The following is a 27,224-nucleotide window of genomic DNA, read 5'->3' on the forward strand; positions in this document are numbered from 1 at the left end:
TTGAAGAGGTCCTAGCCACCCTCCAGCTGAGCCCTTGCTGTTTGGGGAAAGCCTTCCTTGCCCTCTGGATACAAGAGACAAAGAATTGCTCAAGCTGGATATATAGGGGCTGGACCTGGGACAGGAATAGTTAGAATCCAAGAGACTCAGGGTGCTCCAGGAAACTCTCTCTGCTCTGAGTTTCTTTTCAACCTCATTGCTAGACAGGCCTGCCTTCACTACCACTCAAAATTTCAGAGCTAGCTGATGGATTTGACTGACAACTTTGCCCATTGTGAGCCTAGCCTTTTACCCCAGACCATCCAGATGGGCCCACCCTGGAATGCCCCATGAGTCTGGTGGTGGGGCTGTGGACAGGGTGGTTTTGGTAGGAGGGGCCTTAGATTGGCCCCGGTCAGAGTTGTATGTGTCATGCACTCATCACACAGAGCACAACTCTCTGCTTCCAGGTCTGTCTCCCTCAGTAGACTGTGAGCTCCTGAGGGCTGAGGCCAGCTTCTCTGCCCTGAACTCCCAGCACATGTGAAGTCCCAGACACACACACGCCATGTCAGCGTTCCTGGGTTGAATGGAGGCAGCTAGACCCCTATCCTACCACGTTTCAGGAAAAGAGCCCTAACATAGGGAGGAATACTCCAGCAAATGTCTTTATAAAGTAGAATAGTGGGGGAAGGTTGCTTGAGTGACCTTCTGGGGCTGGTAGACCAGCTGTCTTGCTTGCCAGTATTTTTTTTGTCTTTATTTTTTTAATGTTACATTAAAAAATATGAGGTCCCCATATACGCCACCACCCCCCTCACCCGACTCTTCCCCCCATAACAACAACCCCCTCCATCATCATGAGACATTCATTGCATTTGGTGAATACATCTCTGAGCACTGCTGCAACTCATGGTCAATGGTCCACACCATAGCCCACACCTCCCACAGCCCACCCAGTGGGCCATGGGAGGACATACAATGTCCGGTAACTGTCCCTGCAGCACCATCCAGGACAACTCCAACCCCTGAAAATGCCCTCACATCTCATCTCTTCCTCCCACTCCCTATCCCCAGCAGTCACCATGACTTGCCAATTCTTTATGGAGGGAGGGGCCATGAGCTTTCTAGATTATGTTGGTGGGAAGGAGTGGAAAAGCCTGAGGGGTAAGAGACTGAGGACAGTGGTTACCTGTGCTGTGGACTAAAAATGGACCACGTACCAGACAGTCTGAGGGTCTGAGCTCTCAGCAGGCAGGAGATCCAGGAGAGGATCCTGTCTTGAAGAAGGGAGGAGCAATAGCATCCAACAGAAGCACTTAGAACAATGCCCAGAGTGGAGTGGAAGCTCAGTAACTGCTTGCTAAGTGAGTTAATAGATGGAGATATCAGGCTGAAAGATTTAACTGATGAGACTGAGTCTCGGCATGGAGTAAGCTGGCGAGTCAAATGACAAAGGACATAATGTGGGGGAAGAGCAAATCAGTTCAGTACACATGGCTGAGCACCTACTGTGGGCTGGGCCATGTGTAGGGGACTCAGAGTTGGTGCTTATGAGCTGAAGGACTTTGGGCAAGTTATCTAGCTTCTCTAAAACCTCAGTTCATCTTTAAAATGGGTATCATAATACTGGTTCCCAAACTCAAGCTCTTTGCGGGGGCGGGGGGAGGGGCGTGAATGGCGGCAGGCAGAGACCCGATAACTCCAGGAAAATTAGCACACTGCATTGTGTCCCACAGGCTTCTCTTCTCACATGATGCTCTCTTCCCCAGCTTTCTTTCACTTCTGCCTCTGCCCACCCCAGGACAACCGTACTCCAATAGGACAGGAGAGCAGAGGCTCCCATGTTGGCTTGATCCTTATGGGTCCTTTGCCACCTGGGTCTGAAACACCATCTCTGCCCACTCCACCTCGAAGTCAGAATGAGACAACTGCAGAAGCACTCTTGTTCCCTAAATTTCACACTTCAGGTAGGCTGGTCTCTGATCAGGGCACCAGAAAACTTCCTGGATGAACAAGATGGAGCAGCTAGGATTTTTCTAAACAGTCAGGGGAGGCAAGAGAAGCAAGGCAGGGAAGGCATGATGCAAATGTGAGGCCCATGGAGGTCATTCTGCTAAGAGGGTGGCCTGTTCAGGAGGTTTTGGCTCCTAGACTTCACCCCCTTTGTGCAACTTAGACCTTCTCAAGATTCATATCAGCCCCTATGGGATCAGACTTCTGCGAAAGTAACCTGTGGTCCCAGCCCTCTAAGTGTCCTCGGCAGGGTGGGGTGAGAGGCCATGAGCTGATGCAGTTGTGTAGCTGTGGGTGAAAATGGGACTATGTTGGAGGGGCTAGAGCTACACCCTAAGCTCTGCATGGGGCCAGTGTTGGGAGTAAAGCCTGTCCCCGTGATGTGGTGGGATGTATGACCAGGAGGGGCTTCTTAGGAAGGACACTCAGGCCTACTGTGGCTCAAGTTCATCCAACACAATGGTCCTACTTTGCTTCAGTTTCCTCATTTGTTAAAATGAGCATGATGATCTCTTTCTCCCAGGGCCTAAATAAGATCATGATGATGATGACAATGACAACACAAGGACAGTGACATGACAATAATTGCTAACAATTACAGAGCACCTACTCTGTGCCAAGGGAGAGGCCAGGCCTTTTCCATGTGTTTTCCCATGAACTTCTCACAGCACGCCTAGGAATATTGGTACTGTTTAGAGTCTCCTTTTAATATATGAGAAAACTGGGTATCAGAAAGGTTTAGTAACCTGCCCAGGGTCACATGGCTGGGAAAATGTGAAAGCAAGCCTGAAACCAAGTCTGATGCCAAAGGCTGGGTACAGTGCTCCAGAGGGGGGAGCGGCAGGGCTGGGGTCTCGCCCTGGGAGATTCCTGACACGCCCTTCGCTCTGCAGCCCACCCGGAGGGCTTGGGCAGCGCAGCATCACAAGATTCTGTCTGTTCCCCAGCACACTGTAATTTCCCTCCCGGGGTGGGGGGAGGCCCTTTTGTGACCCTGGGACAAGTGCTTATTTACCCATTTCTTCACTGTGCCAAAGAAAAGAGGTTCATCTCTCAAGGAGCATTCGTGCCAGCAACAGCTCCGACAACAACAAAATGTTGGTTTTCTCCCCCGGAGCTGCTTTCCAGTAACTGTTCGGCAGTAACGCACTAACATTTGCAGTAATGATAAGAGGAGCTGCTGTAGTGCTCAGCAGAGCCTGTGCACCCCACTAATGTTTACAGATCGCATCAAGTCTTTGTAAGAACCCCGGGAGGTAGGTTCTGCTATTATGCCCTTTATACAGATCAGGGGGCAACAAACTACACTAAACCCAGGCCCCCAGCTGTTTTGGTAAATAAAGCTTTATTGGAGCACAGCCACGCCCATTCATTGACCTGTTGTCTTTGGCTGCTTTCACGCTACAAAGGCAGAGTTGAATATTTGCAACAGATACGGCCTGGCCCACAAAGCCTAAAATATTTACTGTCTGGCCATTTACAGAAGTTTGCTGACTGCTGATGTAAATCACAAAACTGAGGATGACTAGAAGAGAACAGATTTAAAGCCAGGCAGGCAACCATCAGAGCCCACTCTGTCGTTCCTCAGCTGTATTTCTTCCTGTCCTCGGCTAGGGAGACATCTCTGAACACATACAAAATGCATTGCAGAAGGGACATGAGCCATCTGCAGACCCGCAGCCCCAACCTTCACCAGAGTGGCCAAGGTCTGGGTCTCCATTCTTAATTCCTTTCTCTTTTCTGAACCCTCCGCTCCAGGTGAACTGCTCTCCCTGTTCCACCTCTGCATCTTTGTTCACTCCATTCCCCCAACCTGGAACACTGTTTCTTTCCATAGCTGTCAAAATCCTACCCATCTTTCCAGGCTTGCTCCTTTAATAAATCTTCCCATCTATGGCAGCCCACAGAAAGTTCTTCATCTGAGCTGCATCAGCATACACTTTGGATCTTTCGCTTTGGCCTTTAGCCCACACTGTCAGGAGACAATGGTGCCACGAGTGATTTATGAACCAGGGGAGGAGTGAATCAGGTTCCTGCCTTTTCATCACCTAGATCCCAAGCTGACATGGCTTGATCCTTGATGCACTGGAAAAACCCTGCTAAAAGGTCTCTGCCCCTCATCTGAAACTGTAGATGGGTCACTTAAACTCTCTGAGCCCTTTCTTTATCTGTAATAGTAACTGAGCCCTTACTGAGTATTGTGCCAAGCTGTGGCTGCTGTTCATGCACTCCTGATGGAGTTATTTTGAGAACTGAGTGTAAAGAGGTTGGGTTTGGAGCCAGGAGTCCTCAAGGGCTCCCTTGACCTTGGAATCCTTCACCAAGGTACTTCCCTTCTCCAGATGCCCATTTCCTTTTTAATGGTAAAATTGGGGAGGGGTTGCCTGGATGATTTGGATGGATTCTTCAAGGCAAGATATTAAATCAGGAGAAGCAGTAGAAAGCATGTTGAATAAATTGAGAACTCCACTGGATGAAATGCTTCTTGACTTTGATAGCAGGGAGACAGATCACTTTCTAGCTTCTATGCCACATGATCTGGTGGAACGATAGGTGCAAACTTGCTTTCTGGTCATTACCTTGTCTGATCACTGATCATTTCGGTTGTCATCAGTCTTGACTCTCTAAGGCCTGGTATTTGCTGCGTGTTTTATGTGTATTTTTTGGGCTCTTTTGGTTGTAGGTAACAAAAACCCAATTTAAACTGGCTGAATATCAGCTCATTTGTAAATGGGGCAACTTCAGGTATGGCTGGATCCAGGGCATACCAAGACATCAGGTCTCAACCTCTCTCTACCTCCTGATGCCATTCTGAGGCATTCTCATTCATTGTAGTCATCTTCAGTAACCACAGACTTACCAATGCACATCTTCAAATTGAGCAGAAAAACTCTACTATAAAAGCCCCCGAATTGAGCCTCACTGTCTTGGACTAGGCCTTAGCTGATCTGGAGTCTAGAGGATGGAATATACTGATGGGGAGACAGGACTGTGTCATGTATCACACCCAGGGCTATGAAAGTCTGATCAGTCCACCTGTGTCCCACAGGTTAAGATTAGAGTCAGCGTGACCACCAAAGTAAGGAGGAACAAGTGCCGAGCGGGCAGGACTGATGGCCGTCCGCGAGGGCGCGCCCTTCCCTGAAGGTGCAGTGACCTTCCACACCGCTCCGTGCCTTTGCACGGGCTGTGCCCTCTACTTGGAAACACTTTCCCTTTTTGTCTTCCTGCAAAATTTCTACTTACCCTTTAAAAAGAAGCTCAGATGACAGGGGCTCGGAGACGCCTTCCCTTCCTGTCCTGTCTGTCCCACACTCGGGCCATTTCTCTGTACCAGCAGTTATCACGTGTTTGTTGCTCCAATTCCCAGGCACTCCTAAAAGGCAGACTCGATATCGTGTTCCTGGTTCCCAGAACTAAATGTGGACGATAATAAGTGCTCCCCAAAGCACTGGTTAAGTTAATGAACTCACTATTGTAGGCAATAGACCAGGGGTTCTTAACCGGGGGTCCACAGACCCCCAAGGGGTCTGTGGAAAGATTTCAGGGGGCGCACGAGCTTGAATTGAAAATTAAACAAAAAATGTTATTCTTGTGGGGAAGTGGTGGTGCAGGTGTGATGTATTTATTAAATAATACACAGTATAGTGTGGACTTAGTATGATTTTTATGTTGATGCAGTGTGTTCCAGTGCACTAAATAACTGCCTGCAAAAAGGTTGGGAAGGGTGGTAGATATGGTTTTATGATGCTGTGAGAAAAATTCGAACTTCTAAACGGTTGCCGAACAGGACCGTTTGAAAAGATGTTGAACTGTGTTAGGTTATCAGGTATTGAAATTATGGGAAAGTTTTAGAACATCATTTTGAATAATCCTGAAATTTAATTTAAAGGCATGCTGATGTTGAGAGTCCTAAAACTATCTGCAGCTACGTTCTGAGAAGGGGCCCGTGGAATGAAAAATGTTAAGAACCCCTGCACTAGACCTTCTAATGTCATTGGTTTTCACTCCTACCTTTCAGTTTGAAAATGAAATCATCCTCAAGCTGGACCATGAAGTGGAAGGCGGCCGTGGAGATGAGCAGTACATGCAGCTGCTGGAGTCCATGTAAGTGCAGCATGGGAGCCGGGCAAGGTCAGGCCACGGCCGGGCGCTCAGGCTGCCGGGGGTTCTCATAAGTGCAGCATGGGAGCCGGTCAAGGTCAGGCCACCGCCGGGCGCTCAGGCTGCCGGGGGTTCCCAGGCAAAAACACCGAGGCTACGTGGCTCAGTCCTCCCCCAGATCTGAATCTGGAGGCTCCTAAGTATTGGAGAAACTCTGTTTTTGGAAATAACCTCACATCTCTCTCTTGAATGGCTATTTCTCTGATATTTATGGGATGGGCCAGATAAAGTTTGCTGGTTGGAAAGAAGGAAATAATCCATCAAAATGTCCACTTTTGTTATCTCTCACCTGTAGGATAATTGTTGCTATATTTTTCTTTCTTTCGTTTATTAATCTTTGACAGATAATGATCAAGAGCAACATTTATTGAGCACGCAATGAACCAGGTACTGTGCTAAGTGCAGTCTCTAGATCATCTCATTCAGTCTCACTTACTTTCTTTGATTCCTATTTCACAGCGGTGGCCCCTGAGGCTCAGGGAATGTAAGTGCCTTGTCCAGGAACACTCAGCTGGTCAAGTGGAAAATCTGGGGCATGAACCTGGCTCCGTCTGACTCTGTAGTCCAGGCTCTTTCTACCTCACCACCTCCCAGACACCTGGTGGGCAAAAACTCAAAAGAAACACCAAGACAAATTTACAGGGGGCAGAGGATATATCTTGTAAGCCTTGCCAGTGCTCCAAGAGGTCTGGGGGAGGCAGTGGACAGGGCCTGAGAGCACTGGACTTGGAGTGTCTGGAAGTTGTTTCGTATTGTTTTCTAACAGCTTTACTGAGATTTAATTCATATACCATAAATTCACCCATTACAAGTGTATGATTCAGAGCTGTGCAACCATTGCCACATTCAGTTTGAGAACATATTTATCATCCTCTAAAGAAACTCTACACCCATTAGCTGTCAGTACCCCGCCCCTGCCTCCTACACCCTCTCCCAGCCCTGAGAAGCCACTAATCTACTTTCTCTCTATCGACTTGCCTGTTTTGGGCCCTTCATTTTAATGGATTAATACAATATGTGGTCCTTTTTCACTGGCTTCTTTCACTTATTGTGTTTTCCAGATTGACCCACGTTAAAGCATGTGTCGGTACTTCATTTGCTTTTATGGCTTCATATGCTTTCATTCCACCGTGTATCTACCTGTTTTGTTTATCCATTCTTCAGTTGATGGACATTTGGGCTCTTTCCACTTTGGGGCTATGATGACTAATAAGCATTTGTGTGCATGTTTCTGTGTAGAAGTGTATTTTCAGTTCCGTAAGGTGCGTACCTGGGAGCGGAATTCCTGGGTCACCTGGCAACTCTGCATTTAACCATTTGAGGAACCACAGACTATTTCCAAAGCAACTACACTATTTTTCATTCTCACTAGCAGTGTATAAGGGTTTCAGTTTCTCTCCATCCTTGGAACACTCACTTTTATCTCTTACCGATTCTAGCCATCCTCACAAATGTGAAGTATTATCTCATTGTGGTTTTGATTTGCCTTTCCCTCATGGCTAATCGTATTGATTATCTGATCACATGTGTATTGGCCATTTGTCTGTCTTCTTTGAAGAAAGACATTGAGTTTTAATCCCGGCTCCCCAATTTACAGCTTGCATGACTTTGGGCAAATCATGCCACCTTTCCTGTCTAAGAATTCCCATCTGTGAAATGAGAATAATAAACCTCCTGTGGTTTTCCTGTAGACAGAATAATTGTATAGCACCTGGCACACGGCAGGTAAATCTCAATAATCCCTTGGCCTTACCCCAAGTTTCCACCTCTGACAGCACAGTACTCCCCCCCTTTTCCCCCGTGAAGCTGTCTCCCAAGGTTTGGGAATGTGGCTCATATGTCCCAAATTTCTTCTAATTGTACACTATCCAACTCTCATTTTGGATTCTGTCTATAACCCTTTTTGATTATGTTCATCTTAATTACAGAAACAAACTAAAGGCTTTAACCTGCCCCTCCTGAAGAGGCCAAAGAAGCCCCGGGCCGCGCCTGAGCCGCCCTGCCCCTGCCCTCTTCCCCCATGGCCCTCCCCAAATGCCCGAGACTGCCCTGCAGCTTGGCCCTGGGGCCAGCCCTGGCTGCGCTCCGGATGAACAGCTGCCCAGCGGGAAAAAAGGCCTTTTGCCTTAGTCCTTGTTTATCTTAAAGTTCTAAACAGGGACATCAGAATATTGACCAGAAATGAAACCATCCATGGTGCTGGCAATTTCCATCTTTCACAAGTGGATGGGGCTCCGCAGCAGTCTTCAGGCTACCAGCAGGATTTTCAAATCCTTCCTGAGTGATTACATATGAACGGAGTCATTGGAGATGGAGGAAATTAAAGACAGCTCATAGTTTTTCTCCTGAGAGAGAGGTGTGAATGACTTTTAGAAAACTCATCCAGCTACCCCGGGGAGCCACGGCCCCATCAGAACGCCCAGCGGCTCCTGTCCCTCCTGCCTTTGACCCTTCTGTGCCTCGGTTTCCTTAACCGGGGGTAAAAAATATTATCCAGCTCTTGGAATTTTTCTTAGGCTTAAATGAGAAAAGTCATGTCAAGTGCCTAGCACAGTTTCTGATCTCTAATAGAGATGTAGTCTGGAAATGTTAACCGGCATTATTGCTGTTATTCTCCAGGTGGATGGCCAGTGGGGATTTGAAGCCATGGGCCTGCCTGTCTTTTCTCCTCCAGGCTAGCCACAGTCTCTTCCTCCAGCCCTTCTTCCTGGCCCCTCCTTCAGGGCCTCCACTGCTGCCCTCAGGGCATGCAGTCCTGGGGGCACCCAAACTGCTAAATGGACAGTGCCTGGGTGCAAGAAACCCAGCTTCCCTTCCTGTGGCACTGCAGCCTTGCAGCAGGGCACACGGCTTAGGACATGGGGTGGGGCTGCATTTCAGCCCAACGCCTTGCCCTCATGCAGTGTACAAGCCCCACAGTCTCACAGGGCCACCAAATTCTCCTTGTCTCAGAGCTCTCCTCGGAGCACATTCCCATTAGCCCATATTTATTATAAGTGTGCACCCCAAATCAAATGGAGTCAGGGGACATACATGCCCTCCTGGGTTCCATCAGCCTATGAATATTTCTAGAAGTGGCAAGGAGGCTGGAGGGCTGAAGGGAGCAGAGAATATGGATGTCCTGGGCCCTGGAGCCCACCCAAACCAGTTCAGTGCCTGGAAGAGGACCTGACGCTTAGAAGAAAGTCCATACAAAGTTTATAAATGAATCAATGGAAGTCCAGTTCCATCAACATTGACAGAGGGTCAGGGCCTGGAGCACCTTCCCTTGGAGAGCTCTGAAGGTGAACCCATGGTGCACCCATGCCGAATGCCTATCAATTTGAGGGAGATGTGAGCCCCCTCCAGGCAGAAGCAGAAGTTCAGAGTGGTGAGTGCTCTGGCACCCCTCCTTCCCCTGAGTGAGGAATTGCCTGCACCTTCTCGAGATTCCCACTGCTTTGAGATTCTCTGTTGTGGAGTTCAAAGGAGAGGAACAGCTGTATGACTTTGGCAGGTGCAGATTAGAACCCAGCTCCTTGGACTTTGTGCTCCATCTATAGAATGGGGATTATAATAACACCTACCTCAAAGAGTTTTTATGAATATTGAACAAGATAATCAATAAGAGACATCTGGGCTAAGCGTAGCATCTGGAAAGCAGGAAGTACTCAATAAATGGTAGCATCATTGTGTATTATGATTCATTGTTATTTCTATGTCTACCTCCCCTGCTAGATGGTGAACTCCTGGAGTTCAGTGTGTTCATGATTTCTGAATCCCCCGTGTCTAGAGCAGACCATGTTGAGTGGAAAGATAAATGGATGGATGGATGGATGGATGGATGGATGGATGGATGGATGGATGGATGGATGGATGATTTCAAACCAGTCTGCCCATCCACCTCATCAGTCCTAGACCATTTCAACAACTTTCTCCTCCTTCTGCCACATGCCAAAAGAATAGAGAATCTAAGAGAGGCAAGACCTTATTCTTCTGACTCTTTGATATTCAAAATGTGGGCCATGGACCAACTGCAAGAGCATCAACTGGGTACTTGTTAGAAATGCAGAACCTCAGGCCCAGCTGAGACCTGCTGAATCAGAATCTAGTAACAAGATTCCCAGGTAAGTTCCATATGCCTTGTGACGTTTGAGACGCACTTGACAAAACCAATGGTTCTTAATGTCTTAATGTCAGCTGCATGTTGGAATCACCTGGAGAGCTTAAAAATTTAAATACCACTGTTTGAGTCCTAGCCTCAAAGATTTTGAAGTCATTGACCTGGGGTGGACCTTAAGCTTTGTGAAAGCTCCCCTGCTGCATCTAGCATGCAGCCAAGGTTAAGAACCACTGGTCTGGCTGAGCTCAGGCCCTGGGATACCTCCTGTTCTCAAACCTTCCTCGTGGGAGGCTGTGAAGAATCACACACCAAGCACTGGGGAGAAGCTTCATGGCATTGTCATTAGGGTAGGAAGCGGGGCTGCAAGTGACCATCCCAGGAGGAAGCAGGCACAGCTGCGCCCGAGACAGACAGCTCTAAATCACAGACCAAATTGCATTTCTCCATCGAGAGCCGGGAAACAGGTGCTTCTCCCATGGCGAAGATGGATTTGTCTGATCATAGCCACAGTTGGAGAGTCACTGCCTTGCAGCCTTTGGGGAGGAAATGACCCTCCAAAGTCCTTCCCCTTTTTCACCTTTAACATCCCAGGAGCTCTTGGGATGTAAACTGCCACAGCAGGAGTGCCCAAAAACAATCCATGTAGCCTGGTTAATGCTTGTCTATCCCCAGATGCCTGAGAACACACTGCAGTGCTTCCCTGTGGGAAGATAGCTCCCCCCAAATTGGACAGCATTGGCTTGATTGCCAAGGTCACCACTTACTACCTGAGTGGCATTGGGAGGGTCCTTTAACCTTGCTGAGTCTTGAGTTCCTCAGCTGTAAAAGGTGGAGGGGGTAATTTTTTACTTAGACTCATCATGATTTACTAAGGAAAAGGGATTAGTATAGTGTCTAGCACAGAATGAGTGATGAAGAAGGTAGTCAAAATTTGAATCCATCTATCCCTCCATCCCTGGTCTGTGGGCCACCTGAGCAGGCCTGATTTGTATTTGTATCTTTTCCCCCACCACACCCCACCACCAATGCCTAATAGGTGTTTAAGGAATGCCACGCTTCAACTATTGTTTTAAAATTTAGAATTAATCTATGAATGTTGTAAAACAATTTCAAATAGTATATGGATATTTAAATTGAAAAATGAACATCATCCACTTCTGTTTCTCCACCAAGACTCCTGGTCAGAAGCAAGCACCATTAAGAGCTTGGCATTTGTCCTACCTGAACATTGTGTGCACATTTGGAAGCACATGTGACACACATGCCCCAGACCCGTATTTGCACACACATGCACTGTTGGAGGTTGAGAGCACAGATGTTGGAGTCATGGGTTGGATCTTGCTTCAGCATGAACCAACTATGTGGCCCTGGGCAAGTTGCTTGACTTTTCCCCATCTGCAAAAGTTCCATTTCTTAAGATTATGATGGGGAAGTTAATGAGTTAATGTGTGTGACATGTATAGAATAATGGTAAGCTCTACTTGTGTTGGTTTAAGAAAGTGTAACAATTGTTGCAACTTGCTTTTCTCACTTCACTGTATATTTATAGTGCTTTTCATGGCAGAACATACTGATCTCTCTTATACTTTTTTTTTTAAGATTTATTTCATATATTTCTTCCCGCCCCCCCCCCCCCCCGCTCCCGTTGTCTGCTTTCTGTGTCCATTCTTTGTGTGTTCTTCTGTGTCCACTTGTCTTCTCAGCAGGAAGCACTGGGGATCTGTATCTCTTTTTGTTGCATCATCTTGCTGCATCAGCTCTCCCTGCATGTGGCACCACTCCTGGGTGGGCTGTGGTTTCATGCAGGTGGCTCTCCTTGTGCAGGAGCCACTCCTTGACTGGGGGGTTACCCTTACACGGGGGCATCCCTGTGTGAGCCAGCACACCTTATGCTCAACATCACTGTGCATGGGCCAGCTCACCACATGAGCCAGGAGGCCCTGGGTATCGAACCCTTGGACCTCCTATACGGTAGGCAGACAGTCTCTTGTTGAGCCATATCCGCTTCCCTCTTATACTTTCAAATGACTTTGTAAAATTACTTTTAGTGGATATGTCTTAATTCATCTAGTCATTTCTCTTTTGATAGACATTTAAGGTGGTTCCAGCTATTTCACAGTAAGTCACAATTTATAGGTATTGTAGATACATCCTTGCGTTCTTCTGGAAATATTTCAGTAGAACAGATTTCCCCAAAGTAGAATCTCTCGGTCAAAGGATGTGTGCATTTTAAATTTTGATGGATATTGCAAAAACTTGCTACCTCCAAAAGAGTTGTCCTGATTCCAATGTGGGTGTACAAAACTGCCCATTTCCCCATACCATAGCCCACACTGGAATTCTTTTTAAATTTTTCTTTTTTCCATTTGGATGATAGAAAAACATTATAATAATTGCTACCCTGTATGGATAAATAAGTGAAGGAAAAAAATGAACCAGCACATGAATCACGGGGAACCTGAACTCACTAGATCATTCCGCCTCTCCAGCACCCCTACCCGCCCCAGCACCCTGTCACCCCGCCGTGTCCTCACTGCCCCGCCTTCTCTGCCCACAGCCTGATGGAGTGTGCTGCCCAGCACCCCAGCATCGCCAAGTCGGTGGAGAACTTTGTGAACCTGGTCAAAGGCCTCCTGGAGAAGCTGTTGGACTACCGGGGCGTGATGACAGACGAGAGCAAAGACAACCGCATGAGCTGCACCGTGAACCTGCTGGTACGGGGGTCCCCCCACCACACACACACACACACACACACACCTTATAAGAGGTGGGCTAGAGTCCTGGGGGGCAGGCCTGGTTTCTGATTTCATTACGGCTCTTGATCAGGAAGACTTGCTGGGAGAAGGAGCTTTGGGATCAGGCAAACGGGGACTAAACCCCTGCTCTGCCAACTGTTCGCTCTACGGCTCTGTGTCACCTTTCTATGCCTCAGCGTCCTTATCTCCAAATGGGAATAATGATTATTCCCTTCAGCACTTAACACATCACGTAGACGGAGGACGGCAGTGCAGCGTGGTTAAGAGCCTGAGCTTTGGAGTGGCACAGCCGTGGGATCTCACGCCGTCTCTGCCAGTGAATAGAACAGATACATCAAGGAAGTTCTCTGAAGCCCCAGTGTGCTTATCTGCTGGATGGAGGAAAGAATAGTGCCTATTTCATTCAGTTGTCAGACTCTTACCCATGGTTAAATGTTCAATACATGCCAGGTCCGTTCTCCCTACAGAATGTAGTAATACTAATAAATAAAATTTATAGAAAATTGCTGTGGGCCAGGCTAACCAAAGCAGCTAACCCCAAATGCAACCTCTTAACCACTACACCCCGCTCTGTCCAAGGGACAGCTCCCCAGATGCTCGTGTGTTCTGCGATTCGGTCACGGACAAGTGGTCGCAGCCATGGGCTTCATTCCCACCCGTGTCAGCTCCCCCCACGAATGGTTAAATTAAGTTGGGAAACATACTACCTGGCAGCCAACCTACCAACCCCCGGCACTTGCCAGTGCTCCAGAAGTGCAGATCCTGTCCTCCTCATTCTGTTGTGTCACCTCCGCCGATCTAACTGGACTCCTTTTTTAAACGGCCTAGATATTGCCATTCGTTTTCTGAAATCCTAAGGGGAGTGTAAAAATCCTGATTACAGCAGAAAGGAACTCATTGCTAATAACTCCAGCAGGCCCAATTTACATAAAGAGCACAAAGAGGGGTTTTCCAGGAGTTTGGCAGTTTCTCTCTAAGGAGAGGCAGAAATTGGTAGAAGAAAATGACCTTTAGCAGTCAGATTGTGACCAGGGAGAAAGCTGGGGCCAGGCAGGTCCGCCAGCCAGCAGGCCCTACCATTTTGGGGAGCGTAGCAGGGAGGACAGAACGGGGGTGTCAGGAGAGCTCTGTAATTCTGCCACCCCCTGACTATGGGACCTGGAACACATCACCTGCCCCCTCTCTGAGCCTCGGTTTCTTCTTATGGGACAAGAGTGCATTGGATTAAACCAGCGTTTTCTCGCAGTGGGACTCATGGGTCAGATCAGGGTCTGCTGACTCAGAGTGTCCTTGGGACTCGTTCGCACCTGCTCGGACACTGGCGTCTCTGGAGGCTGAGCCCAGGGCTCGCTCCAGTCTGGATGATCCCTGAGCTGGAGCACAAAGGGGGTTTCCGTTCAAGTTTAAATGCTTTTGGCTGTGGGATCCATCAACGCCTCTAACCGTTCCCATAGTGGAGGAAAGGACGTGGCTGGGAGTCTTGAACAGAGTCGTGGTTTAATCACCACAGCAGGAACAATAATGGCCTTTGTTTTGTGCCTGATCACGTAGCACACGTGACATCAGGTCCACGTTAACCCATGTGGGCTCTTTCCCTGCTCTGTAGATGAGGAAGCTATGGCTCAAATGCTTTAAATAACTTGTCTGAGGAACATTTACCAGGCCGGTAAATCGGGATCTAGCCCAGGTCGGTGTGAGCACAGGCGTGAGCTCTTAAAGATCAAGCCCGGCTGCCTGTCAAAGCAGGCCCTGTCGATGGGTGTGACTCTCTCGGCAGCCCACCTCTCAGCTCAGGGAGCGGCTCCTCGGTCCTGCTGCCCCAGGACTGGCAGGGGTAGACCCCCTGGCCCTTCACAGTCGAAGGGTCAGGAAAGTGACTTTCAAATCCGACTCCCCATGAGGCTGATACACTCAAGAAAATAAATCTCTTGCTCCCATCTCAGAATAGCAAACGTCCTCTCATCTCCATCACTAACCCCCCTTCCCTGCTGCTCTGCAAAGAAAAACACTCATCACTGTTTTTCCTCCCTTACCAGAATTTCTACAAAGATAACAATCGGGAAGAGATGTACATAAGGTAAGATTTTTGTTTTCTAAAACACAGGCTTGCTGTGTCACTCCCCTGCTCAATATCCATCAATAGCTCCCTGTACCTTCAGGATAGAATTTATACTTCTTGCCATTCAGGCCTTCTGTGAGCTGATTCCTATCAATCTCCCCATTCCATTCTCTTAGAAACAGCCGCATAAAATCACTTGGAATTCTCTGACCTGCAATGCTGTTCTACTCTATCCACAGGTTATACTTTCCTTAAGAGTAAATACTCCCTGGGCTGAGCTGGGTTGTGGCATTTATATTTGTTGCAGGGCTGGCACGTGAAGCCCTAGTGCAGGGCTCCATGAGACACACAGTAAGACCATTGGCCCCCCTGGTTTCTAAGGGACAACTAAACCACGGTGCCTGATGCCTATTTCCTTTAGGCATTTAAAAGATATTTATTCAAATATATCAAGAAGGGGCTTTTTAAGGAGACGTTAGCCTGGAGTGAAGAACTCCTTAGCCAATTTTTCTCAGTCTCATATTTTTTCTCTAATTTTTTTTTTATTGTTATTTTTATTCATTACAAAAATAATGCATGCTCATTACCAGAACAAAAAGAAACACTCATAAAATGCAATCTAAACGAAAAAATGAAACAGACTCCCATAATCCATACATATTTCAAGACCTTTTATATTTGCATATACACTGAATTCTATGCGTGTGTATTTTTTGCAAAACAGGGTCACATTGCTCATAATTTATTCTTTGCTTTTTTGAGTTGGCAAGAATTCCATGTGAATAGATGCATTTCAACATCATTATTAATAAAACTATAAAATTCTCTTTCTAGAACATGCCATAATTTATATAGCCAATTCAGCATTGTTGAACATTTAGGTTGTTTCCGACTTTTTCCTGTCATCAATAGCACAACAAAAAATTCTTGGAAGTAAATCTTGGTGTACCTCCTTCCAAGGGTAGAACAATGAGTGGAGCATTCCAGAAGGTTAAAGTACGAGGCACTTAGAAAGTGATTGGTGCATTCATCAAAGGGTGGAGACTCCAAAACTAAACTCACTCTGCTATTAATACAGACATTTTTAGGTACTATAGCATTATTCCAGAAATAGGAACTATCATGTGGAAAAAATTAGCTCTTAGGTTGTCCTGAACTTTGGAAGGTATTTATAACCTCATCAGACATGGCATATTGGAGCTGTGCACAGCTTTGGGCCCCAAAGTACCGGAGATGTTAATTTCCTGTGACCCTAGATAAATAACTCAATATACCTGGGCTAAGTTTTCCCCATCTGTAGAATGTTTCCATTTAAAAACTTCTGTTCCTGATAGTTTTGAGGATTAAAAGAGAAAATATGGGCAAAGTGCCTGGCACAAGGCTCCCTCCCTCCCAACTTTTTCCTGCCCTTCTCATCTTACAAACACAGATGGTGAATCCCAGGCCTCCAAGAGCTTTGGAGCCCCGAGTCCTCTAGTAATCTAGGAAAACCACATATGCCTAAACCAGAAGTTGCAAGCATTTTTAGTCTGAAAAACCTGTTCTGTTTGGCAGACATAGTAATGAGAAACATTTTTAACTGGTTGCCAAAATTTAAAAATCTAGAGATTTTACACAAAGATCAAATGTTCCATCTTCTCGAGAAGATGTGGCATTCTGAGCCCTCATCCCTTCCTGGCAACAGCCAGCAGGACAGGGTAGGGGCACCCCCTTTAGACGCCTAGGGTGCTGTGACGACACCCTCACTATCCCCCACTGAACTTCCACCCGCTCACTTCACTCCAGCTGCCAGTCTGGCATCTGGAGGTGTTGGAATTTGTAAGCCCTTTGGGATGCTCCCCCCACCTTTTCTGGACCCTGCTTTTTAGGGGTCTGTATTAGTCAGCCAAAGGAGTGCTGATGCAAAGTACCAGAAATCTGTTGGCTTTTATAAAGGACATTTATTTGGGGTAGAAGTTTATAGTTACCAGGCCAGAAAGCATAAGTTACTTCCCTCACCATGTGTTGGAGCAAGATGGCTGCCAACATCTGCAGGGTTCAGCCTCCCTCTTCCCCCTAAGGCTACATTGTCCCAGCTTCTTCCAGTCTCAACTGCAGGCTGGGATAAGTTTCATCTCTCTTCTGGGGCTCGAGTCGCTCTGGGCTCAGCTGCTCTGCTCACTCCACAAGGCCAGCTGTAAACTATCAGGTGAACAGCTTGTCTCTCTTCCCAGAGCCTCTGCCCTGTCTATATGTGTCTTCTCTCCTCACATATCTGCTTCTCTGTGTGTTTACTTCCTGGGGCTCCAGCTCAAAAACTCCAGCATCAAAATTCCACTGTCTGCTGTGCCGTGTGTTTTCTCTGTGAGTCCCTGCCCACGATGTCCTACCAACGTGGCCCAATCAAAGCCTTAATCATAATTTAATCAAGTAAAAGCGAAACCTCTGAACCCAATACAAGCTGATATGCCTGGAGAGACAGACCAGTTTACACACATAACCCAGTATCTATTTTTGGAATTCATAAAGAATGCCAAACTGCCACAGAGTGTAAGGGGCCAAAGACAGAGGGAGGAGATACGGCACGTTGCACCATGGACACAGGTGTCTCTAAAGTTGAACCACAGTTTCCACAAACCCTCCACACGGGCTTGGGCAAGACTGCTAATGACTGACCAGCCCAAAGCAGGGCAGGGAGAGGCCATTCCTGTGGAGGCAGAAACAGCTGCGGCAGAATCTATTCTATCTCTTCCTAGCTCTGTCTATTTTAAGATGGCTCTCGGTTTTCTCATTCGCAAAAGGGTTGCTGGAGGATGAATGTATGTAATACATGATAACAAAGTTCCCGTTTGTCAAGTGAACATAGGAATGAATGAATGCGTGTTTCCAGCTGGGATCTTCACCTGCAGATCCCAGCTTGACCGTCACACTAAGGAAAGCTTCCTGGGAGCCCCTCCCCTCCCCACCTGGGTAAATCCTGCTCTCCCGTGTCAGAGATCTTTCCTTCACAACCTCAATCACATTGTGCTTTTGCAATTCTCTTTTTGATTATTTGATCATGTCTGTCTTCTGCTCGACAAAAAACTTCAAAAACAGCTGAGAACGGTGGATGCTTTGGCTGCCATTTACCCCTGAATAGCACAGATGCCCAGTGCAGTGTCGCCGAAGGAATAAACGGTGAACGGAAGACCACCAGGGCCTTCTGGATCGCTGGTTATCAAATAACCACCAGGCAACCTCTTTTCCCCCTCAAAACCTCAGGCGGGCCTTACCCTGCCTCCAGGCAGCCTCACCCGCCACATCTTTGTGGACAGGGACATAAACATCAGCTCCTCCTATGGCAACACTCCCTGCAGAAATCCTTTCTTCTACCAGAGGTCTGCACCTGCACCTGAGTGTGAACACCTGCTTTGGGCACCGATGCCTGGAAGGCCTCTGGGCCCCAGGGTGAGACAGTTTAGTGAGGACAGAATTGTAGCCTGGTGGTGGACACGGTCTCATGTTTCAGAGGAAGAGCTTGAGGGCACCTCAACCCTGCATCGTCTCTTCACCAAATTGCTGCAAGTTGGGTTTGAGTAAGTGCACTCAGGGCATGCACATCAGAGCTTGAGGGCACCTCAACCCTGCATCATCTCTTCACCAAATTGCTGCAAGTTGGGTTTGAGTAAATGCACTCAGTGGCATGCACACCACCAAAGCAGTAGTTCCTTAGTTCCAACAGGACAGAAGGGAACATACTGCAAAAAACCTGGTTCCCTATGATAATAGTTGCTCTTGCCCAGGGTGGACACAGGTTAATTGCTTTTGCTACATGTTCACATTTATTAGCAGTAATGCTAGCTGTCACTTCTTGAGTCTTTGCTATGTGACCCATTTCTCAGCCCTTTATATACCTAGAAAACCTATAGAGAGGCTTTGTGAGCCATGCCATTTTACAGATGAGGAATCAAAGTCCCCTTAGGAATCTTAGTATCTAAAGCCCCGTAGGAATCTAAGATCCATATTATGAACCAATCATCTATGAATTTACCCAAATCACCTTCCTTTGTTCCTGTTCCTCTTCTTGTCCTCAACACCCCCCAATGGCATTGTCACCCCAGGATTCAGAACTGAGACATACCTTAGCCCAGGCTCAAGAGGTGGAAATGTGATTGTGGTTGAATGGCGGGGTCATCTCTGCTGATAGCTCAAGTCCCCGATGTAAGTTTCTCTAATTGCAATCTTCCTCTTTACTTACAAAAGAAATTCACTTTCTTACAAGGAACAGTGAAGAGAGAGTAGTAGCTGTCATTTACCATGCTGTGGCTCATTCACAGTCCTCAAGCTGTAGGACAATTAAGAACCTGGGCTCTGAAGGCAGTTAGCCTGGGATCTTGTCCCAGCTCCTCCATTTAATTGTACATAACTTCTGACAAATTATTTATCTCCCCTTCCTTTATTTCTCTTATGTGTCATATTGCATTGGCCAGTCCCTATAGTATAAAGTGGAGTGCTGCTGGCTGGAATGGCACCTAATTCCTCCAGGCATAACTCTCTTACCTGAAATGGGAATCCCAAACAGGCTTATGTCACCGGGTTGTCACAAAGATTAAATGATCTAAGGCCTTTGAAATACTTAGCATAGTACCTGGCAATGCGGTAAGTGCCCAACCAAGGCTAGGTGCTGTCGTCATTGCCCAGGCAGGGAATGCTTAGCCAGGGTGGGGATTCCCTTGTGACCCCAAGAGGTGCCCTGTCTGGCTCCTATGTGCCCCTCCCACCTGCCTCCTGATCCACTGCACCTGGAAAGTCAACATATTTCCCCCAAAACAGGTACCTGTACAAACTCCGCGATCTTCACCTGGACTGTGACAATTACACGGAGGCTGCCTACACACTCCTTCTGCACACCTGGCTTCTCAAGGTACTGCCCCTTCAACAAAGGGGCTTCAGTGAAGCCCTTGCAGGAAGACAAAGAGTTAAAAGAAAGAAAGAAAAGAAAAAACAGAGTCAATCAAATTTTATTTTGTTCTGGGCCTCCAAACCCTTGATGTGACAGACAACCTTTCTGCACTGCCTTGCCTGGTCACATAAGGTTTTGCGTGACCTTCAAATTCAGCAGCAATAATCCCTCCTGCCCTGGGATATGTTTGCAGCTTTATGTAACATCCAAACTGTTACCCGGGAGAAATCCTCAGTGTGTTCACTGCGCTGTTTTCCTTCTCTGGAAAGCTTGGTTGTAGTTGGCTTTGAAGCTTTGAAGAACTTTGGCTTTTGAAGAACTGGGACCATGTCCCCTAGGGGTACAGGGGAAATCCCTACTAATCACACACAGTGGGCCAATAGATTAAAAAAACAGAACTCAGTGAAAATCGGGAGGCGCTTCCTAAATGAACACTGCGGGCCAGCATCTCTGATGGACCACGGATTCCCAGGGCGGCCGTGAAACTTCCTCTTGCTTGTAGGTGGGGCTCTCGTGTCCCAGTCTCTCAATTGTCCTTTTTTTTTTTTCCCCCAATTGTCCTTTTTGTGGCCTTGCAACCTCCAGACACTCTGGGAATTCACGCCCCAGGAGGGCAGGCCCCGCAGTGGTCCCTCTAGTTTCCAGAAGTGAGCTGAGGGTCAGGGAGGAAGGCAGAAAGGGCCACCGTGCCTGGGAAGGGTGGCTTTTGCCTTTCGCCTGGGGAAGCCGCCTCTCAGCCCAGGCCCCGTGGCCCCCGTGTCCCTCTCGCAGTGGTCAGATGAGCAGTGCGCATCGCAGGTCATGCAGACGGGCCAGCAGCACCCCCAGACCCACCGGCAGCTGAAGGAGACCCTCTATGAGACCATCATAGGCTACTTTGACAAAGGAAAGGTAATTGGTCCCTCCCCGCCTCTCTCTGTGGGAATCCTGGCTCCTGGGTGGGAGGGTCCTTTCCCACATCTACACCTACTGGGTCCAAAACCACATCCTAAGCCTGCGCCCTCCTCTCCATCTCCATGCCTACCTCCTCAGTCCAAGACACGGGCATCACTCACCTGGATACTGCAATGGGTCCAAAGCACCCTCCTGCTCTTCCTCTTGCCCCCAAAAGAGATCCCTTCACATAAGAAATAGAGTGATCTTAAAATATGTGCTGGACCATGCCATTCCCCTGCTTACAATCATCGCAGGGGCTCCTGAGTCCACTCTAATAAATTGCACCATCCTTCCTGTGACCCGTGAGGCTCTGCCGGAGCCTGACTCTCTCCCTCACTTCATCCCCACCCGTCTCCTTCTCACTCACCCAGTGCCATGCCCAGCTCTTTCCCACCTCAGGGCCTTTGCACTTGCTTTCCCCAATGTTGAATATTCCTCCTCCGTGGCCTCCCATGTCTGCCTCCTCCTCACTGCCCAGGACTGTGCTCTGAGGTCCAGCCTCAAGGAGCCCTTCCTGACCACCGCAGACAAAGCAGCACCGCCCCGAGTCACCCTTGTTGCTTCTTCAAAGCGCTCATCCCTATCACACATCTTCCTTGTTCATTTTGGTTTAACTTTTTTGGTCCCTGGCTCCCCACTTTAAATGCCAGCTCCATGAGAGCAGAGGCTTTGTCTTGCCCACTGCTGAATGCCTGGAGCAAAGAACTGCCACATGGTGCTCAATTAATGTATATTGGATGAATGAATGAATTGAATGTGTGAATGATGCTGTGAGACCACCACTGATCAAACACCTAGGACACTTGATTGGGTCTGGTCAGGAGATTGGGCAGACCAGCTGCCTATCCTATCCTCTATCCTCTAACTCTCCAGGGGACCCTCAGGAAGCACGGACCCACGTCCTCCCATCTCACCCTGTAGGCAACATAGCACGGTGGCCGAGGGCTCAGGCTCTGAACCGCGCAGCCTGGGTTTCAATCTTTGTTCTGTATCCTCCTCGACTCTATTTCTCCATCCATACAAGTGAGATGCTAATTGTCCCCACTTCCTAGTTTCCTTGTGAAAATTAAGTGAGAAAACGCATGTGGAGCACCTAGCATAGCACCGGTACATGGCGATATCTTTTTCAGCTTTAATTATTATCATTATTATTAGCCTCCTCAGCCTTCAACACCCCAGTTACTGGCCCCTCCCTCTAACAAGTCTTCCTTGAGTCCTCCAGCTTCCTCACAGCCCTGCCTCTCCACGGAACTGCAAGACCTCTCATAGCTCATCATTACAAAATATAACACTACATTATAGTCTGCCTTGTCACTGCAGTTCATTGCATTTGTCTTAGTCTGATCTCCCCACCTTCCCTGGAAAGATAAAATGAGGTAATGTCTGCAGAAGGGCTTATAAATTCCCAAGAGTTGAGCAGATGGAGAAGGCTGTTTTTCTAATTTATAATGATAAGCCTCTTGAGGGCAGAGACTCTGCCATCTCTTGAACCTCCCTCTCTGCTGAGCAGCAAGCCAGAGCTCACCATTTGTTTATCAGCTGGTTAAGGCGGCCACAGGGTAAGCATTCTCAAAGCACATTTTAAGCCTCATGCTCAGCAGGGACTTCAATTCAACTTTCTCTCTGCTGAGTGAGGGTGAAAAAGGCAGCATCCCCAACCTTAGGAGCTTACCATCTGGTTGGGAAAAACAGACATGCCCGCAACGATCTTTTTTGCACATTACCTTTTGATACTATATAATGAGGGAGCAAGGTGTTGCTAAAGTACTGTGGGAGCAGAAAGGATGGAGCAGATGCCTCAACCTAAAGCCACTGCTGTGACAGCTTCAAGAACCAAGTTCAACTCCTCAGCACCCCTTTCAGCCTCCTTTCCCCACACCTCTCCTCTTGGGGCCTCATTGCTCCAGACACACATGATGGTTTTTTTCCCCATAAACTTGCCTTGTCATTGCTGGAGGACTCCTCTTCATCCTTCAAAACCCAACTATCCCACCTATTTACGTGTAAGCTTTACTCACTCATGTTCCATGAGAGCAGACTGCGTCTTGTCCATCATTGAATCTACTCCATAGGGACCTAGACTCCAGCCTGTGTTCAGTTGTGAATGTCTTGAGGCTCAGAGTGATCAGTGATCATCAGAGGTCCCAGCCTCCACATGGGCAGACCTGGGAAGAAATCCCAGTTAGCTGACTCCATGCCCCACCTCCCTCCTGGGTTCTTAAAACATGGGGAGAGCACTTCTCCTCACGCCTCCTCATGTAGAAGATCAGCAAAGACTTCCAGTGGAGCCGGTCTCCCAAGCCCAGGGGAGTTGCCTCCACCTCCATGTTCAGGCTGAAGAGAAAGCCCCAGCCCAGCCTGGCCAACCCACTCGGTGCCACCTGGCACATGAACCACTTTCACGCCACTCACTATGCCACCCGTGGGTTTACAGCCATGCTGCTTCTACTTGGCACTTGGTTTTATTTATTTTTATGCTTGGATGCAGACAGAGCATTTTTGCTACAAAGTACTCCCTGCATTTTGGCAGCCTCCCCTCTCTCCTCCTCCTACCTCCCCCAGCTTCTCCATTTAGGTGCATTTTCCATTTTAAACCGAATGTGAAATGAACGGGTGCCCCTTGAGGGTGCCAGGCCTCGAGTCTGCCCTGCTTCTCCCTCTGCCTCTCTGCAGAGGTCCCTGACCCACTTTGGTCTAAGGTGCCGGCATGGTCTGTTTGGTTCTGACAGAGCAGAGAAAAAGCATCCCCTATGCCCAGGGTTTGATTTTTCAGGATTTTCTTGAAGATAGAGAAGACCTACTGAAAAAGCATTTTCATAACCACCCCCACTTCCTCCTCTGTGCTGCCGCACCGCCCACTCACACACGCCAAATAAGCCCATTAAGACGCACCAGGGTTGGCATAAAGGAAAGAGCCCAGGGCTGAAGTCAGGAGAACTGGGCACTGGCCCCAAGTTGGCCCGCAGAAAGCTCTCTGACCTTAGGCCAACCCGCTCACTTCTCTGTGAGCCATTTCTCTTTGGAAAACGGGCCGACGCCCCCTGCCCCCCAACCCGCCACGCTGGGGAAACTGAGGGAGTCGAAGGTTTAGTCTCCTCGACCCTGCTAAGGGGGGTCAGGCAGGAGGGAAGTGTGAGCCCGGGGAGGCCCACTCCACCCTCGCCCTGCTCTTTTTTGGACATTTCACCTGGGGCAGGTTGCTTTGCCTCTCTGAACCTGGGAAGTGAGGAGGCTAATGGTTACCTTTCAGAGTAGCTGTGAAGATGCAGAGAACGGGTTAATAAGGTATTTAGCCCAGCCTGCTGCTGCTCCAGTTTATCAAGAAACTAAGCCGAGAGGTCAGAGGAAGGGTGGCTTTTCCTAGGAAGCCCTGGGTCCCCTCTGCAGGGGGGACAGGTATGGGGCAGACGGAGGCCCTGCCAGGCTGGGGTCCCTGCCTCAGCTGAGCTCCGCACACCACCACACAATCCTTGTCTCCGTGACCTTCTTGCAGATGTGGGAAGAGGCCATCAGTCTGTGCAAGGAGCTGGCGGAACAGTATGAGATGGAGATCTTTGATTACGAACTGCTCAGCCAGAACCTGGTAAGACGTCCCAGGAAGGGGCCAGTGGGCAAGCGGGGACGGGAGACAGAAAAAGAACAACAGCCGGGCCCGAGCCAGGCTGTGCTGAGTGTCTCCCCACCAGCTGGGGATATTTCCAAAAGGAGGCATTCCGGGAAAACCCACCCGCGACAGTTCCTCTGACAGAGCGTCGAGTACCTGCGTGGCCCTGGGGCCTCGGCCGCTGCTGCCACACGCCCAATAAACACTGTGCTACATTTGCCATTAAAATCCCACAAATCACTAAACCAATTAGATAAAAACGCGACTTTGTGCCTCTGATTAACAGATAAATCACATTAAAATGCTCCCCATCTGGCCATTCCCCATCAGCTCCTCACTGCTCATGGTCTGGTGGGGAAGTGGGGTGGGGGAGCCAGCCTGTCCTGCTTGGGCTGCAGACACCAGGACTTGGCGGGGACGTGGCCTCTGCAGGGAAATGCAGAACTTTTAGGCTGCTTCCCCCTCCCTGACACACACATACTTCCCAGTTGCCTGAGCGTCAGGGCTCCAAGGCTCCATCTTCGCCCAGTTAGACAGGCCCGCCCAGCTGTTTTCAGAATACTCTCACAGACAGCCAGAATGCTGGGAGGCGACTGATAGCTCTTTGTGTTTCTGGAGGGGTGGGGGTGCTATGATGTTCTTGTTAAAAGCAAATGAGCTGCTTTTGCTGTAGGTCAGCTATGATGCAAACATACATACGTACTTGCACCAAGAGCCGCTTACATCTGCCCCACCCGTATGTCCATATGTTTGCAGATGCAGAGGCCCACGTGCCCCCCCAAACCAGTGCACTCATGCACAAACACACACACACACACAGGACCTATTCATGCCCACACGGACATACACACACATCCGTGCACAGAGCCACATACACGCAGGCACGTAGCCAGGCTCATGCACATGGGGTTGCATAGTGTATCCAATGCGAGATGCCGCTGAACGTGAGCTGTGCTGTTCTTCTTTATCACTGTCATGATTTCTGTCTGGCGAATAGCAATTGTAAGATGCCATCACGTGTAAAGTAAGATGTAAACGGGTTCCAGAGATGTTAAAATACGAAAAACGCGTACCTCTTAGAAATGATGGAATGTTAGTTGTGCATACACAGGAAGAAACCTATATCAGGAAGGACTCCTCCATCCGTGTATCTTTATAAATACCTGGCCCTGTGTGCACAGAGGTGGGCACTGAGCAGTCTGCTTTGGACGCAGACTCCCTGGGTTCAGCTCCACCACGTGCTGGCCTTGCTCTGAGATCCTACTACTTCATCTGCAAAATGAAGATACTCATGGGTTGATGATGCCGTGAACCAGCTAATGCAGTAGTGCAATTTGCACAGTCCCTGGTATGTTGGAAATGTAGCTTTTACTGTTACGATTTTAGACACACCCACAGGTAGGAAAACATGTGCACTGGTTTTGGTATGATAATCTCTTCACCAGGGCCTCAGGGGAGATGAAGGGGCCTTTGATACGCATCTGTGCCGTTACAAGCTGTGAGTTTCCTTCTTTCAGATCCAGCAGGCAAAATTCTATGAAAGCATCATGAAAATCCTCAGGCCCAAACCAGACTACTTTGCTGTGGGATACTACGGCCAGGGATTCCCCTCCTTTCTGCGGGTGAGTCTGCGAGTGACCCGGGCACCAGGTCCCATGGCCTTGGCACGCTGGCCATCCCTGTGGTTTGGGGATCTCCTTGGTGCTCTCCAGAGTTGTGCTCTCCTCTGTCCAGGAGCTGCCTCCATGCAGCACCCTCTGCAGCCCTGCTCGATCGTAACCACCATCAGCCCCCTTCTTACCTTTCTCTAACTATGCAACGGTAAGAGCCGTCTTGCAAGGTAGTGAGCTCTCCGTAACGGAATTCGGTGTTCCAAGAGAGGCTGGGTGGTCTCTGCTACCCAGCAGATAGTGTAGAGCCATGGTTCTCAAACTTTTTGTTCTCAGGACACTTTTACACTCTTAAAAATTACTGACGACCCCCAAAGAATTTTTGCATTTGCAGGCTACATCTATTGACATGAACCATGTAAAAAACTAAAAGCAGAAAATTTCAAGATTTTATCAATTTATTTAAAAGTAACAATAAACCCATTACAGGGTAACATAAATTACATTTTTATGAAAAACAGCTCTATTTTCTAATTTTAAAATGTAGTGAAAAGAATGGCATTGCTTTACATTTCCAAAAATCTCTTTTAATGCCTCGCTTAATAAGAGGCAGCTGGATTCTCCTAACTGCTGGTGCATTCAATCTGTTGTTATATAATATATGCAGCCACTAGGAAACTCCACTATACGCGCATGAGAAAATGAAAGTGAAAAAGGAATTCATAATTTAGGATTAGAGGGAAGAGGGTTTTGACCGTGTGGATCTCCGGGAGGGTCTTGGGAGCCCTTAGAGACGCTGGACCACAGTTTGTGAATGACAGTGGGAGTGGATTGTTCATCCATCACGTAGAGAGTTGGATTACGTCAGCTGTAGTCTTCCCAGAGTCTTGGCTCAATTCTAGGGTTAGGGAAATAAAAAGAATTAGTCCATCTCTGATCTCACATGATCACTCTCACCGTTACCAACCAAAGTGGAAGCCAGAGTTTGCTACGGGAAGGGCTGTCATGAGTGGCAGAAGTGGATGGCAAGGGTTTCCTAGGTGCAATGCCTCCGTAAGTGACTTCCAAATCCTGATC

General features: G+C 48.2%; 1 protein-coding gene across 1 annotated transcript in view; it reads left to right on the forward strand.

Moving 5' to 3' along the window:
* The window catches only part of DOCK2 (dedicator of cytokinesis 2), a 419,924-nt gene that overhangs the window by 368,930 nt on the left and 23,770 nt on the right, over positions 1–27,224 (forward strand). The window contains exons 34-40 of the mRNA XM_058282039.1: positions 6,017–6,102; positions 12,819–12,975; positions 15,054–15,094; positions 19,868–19,958; positions 20,769–20,888; positions 24,427–24,516; positions 26,055–26,159. Coding sequence (XP_058138022.1) covers positions 6,017–6,102; positions 12,819–12,975; positions 15,054–15,094; positions 19,868–19,958; positions 20,769–20,888; positions 24,427–24,516; positions 26,055–26,159 — 690 coding nt within the window. The remainder of the gene's footprint in view (positions 1–6,016; positions 6,103–12,818; positions 12,976–15,053; positions 15,095–19,867; positions 19,959–20,768; positions 20,889–24,426; positions 24,517–26,054; positions 26,160–27,224) is intronic.

This window comes from Dasypus novemcinctus, chromosome 2 (assembly GCF_030445035.2).
Source record: "Dasypus novemcinctus isolate mDasNov1 chromosome 2, mDasNov1.1.hap2, whole genome shotgun sequence".
Lineage (NCBI taxonomy): Eukaryota > Metazoa > Chordata > Mammalia > Cingulata > Dasypodidae > Dasypus > Dasypus novemcinctus.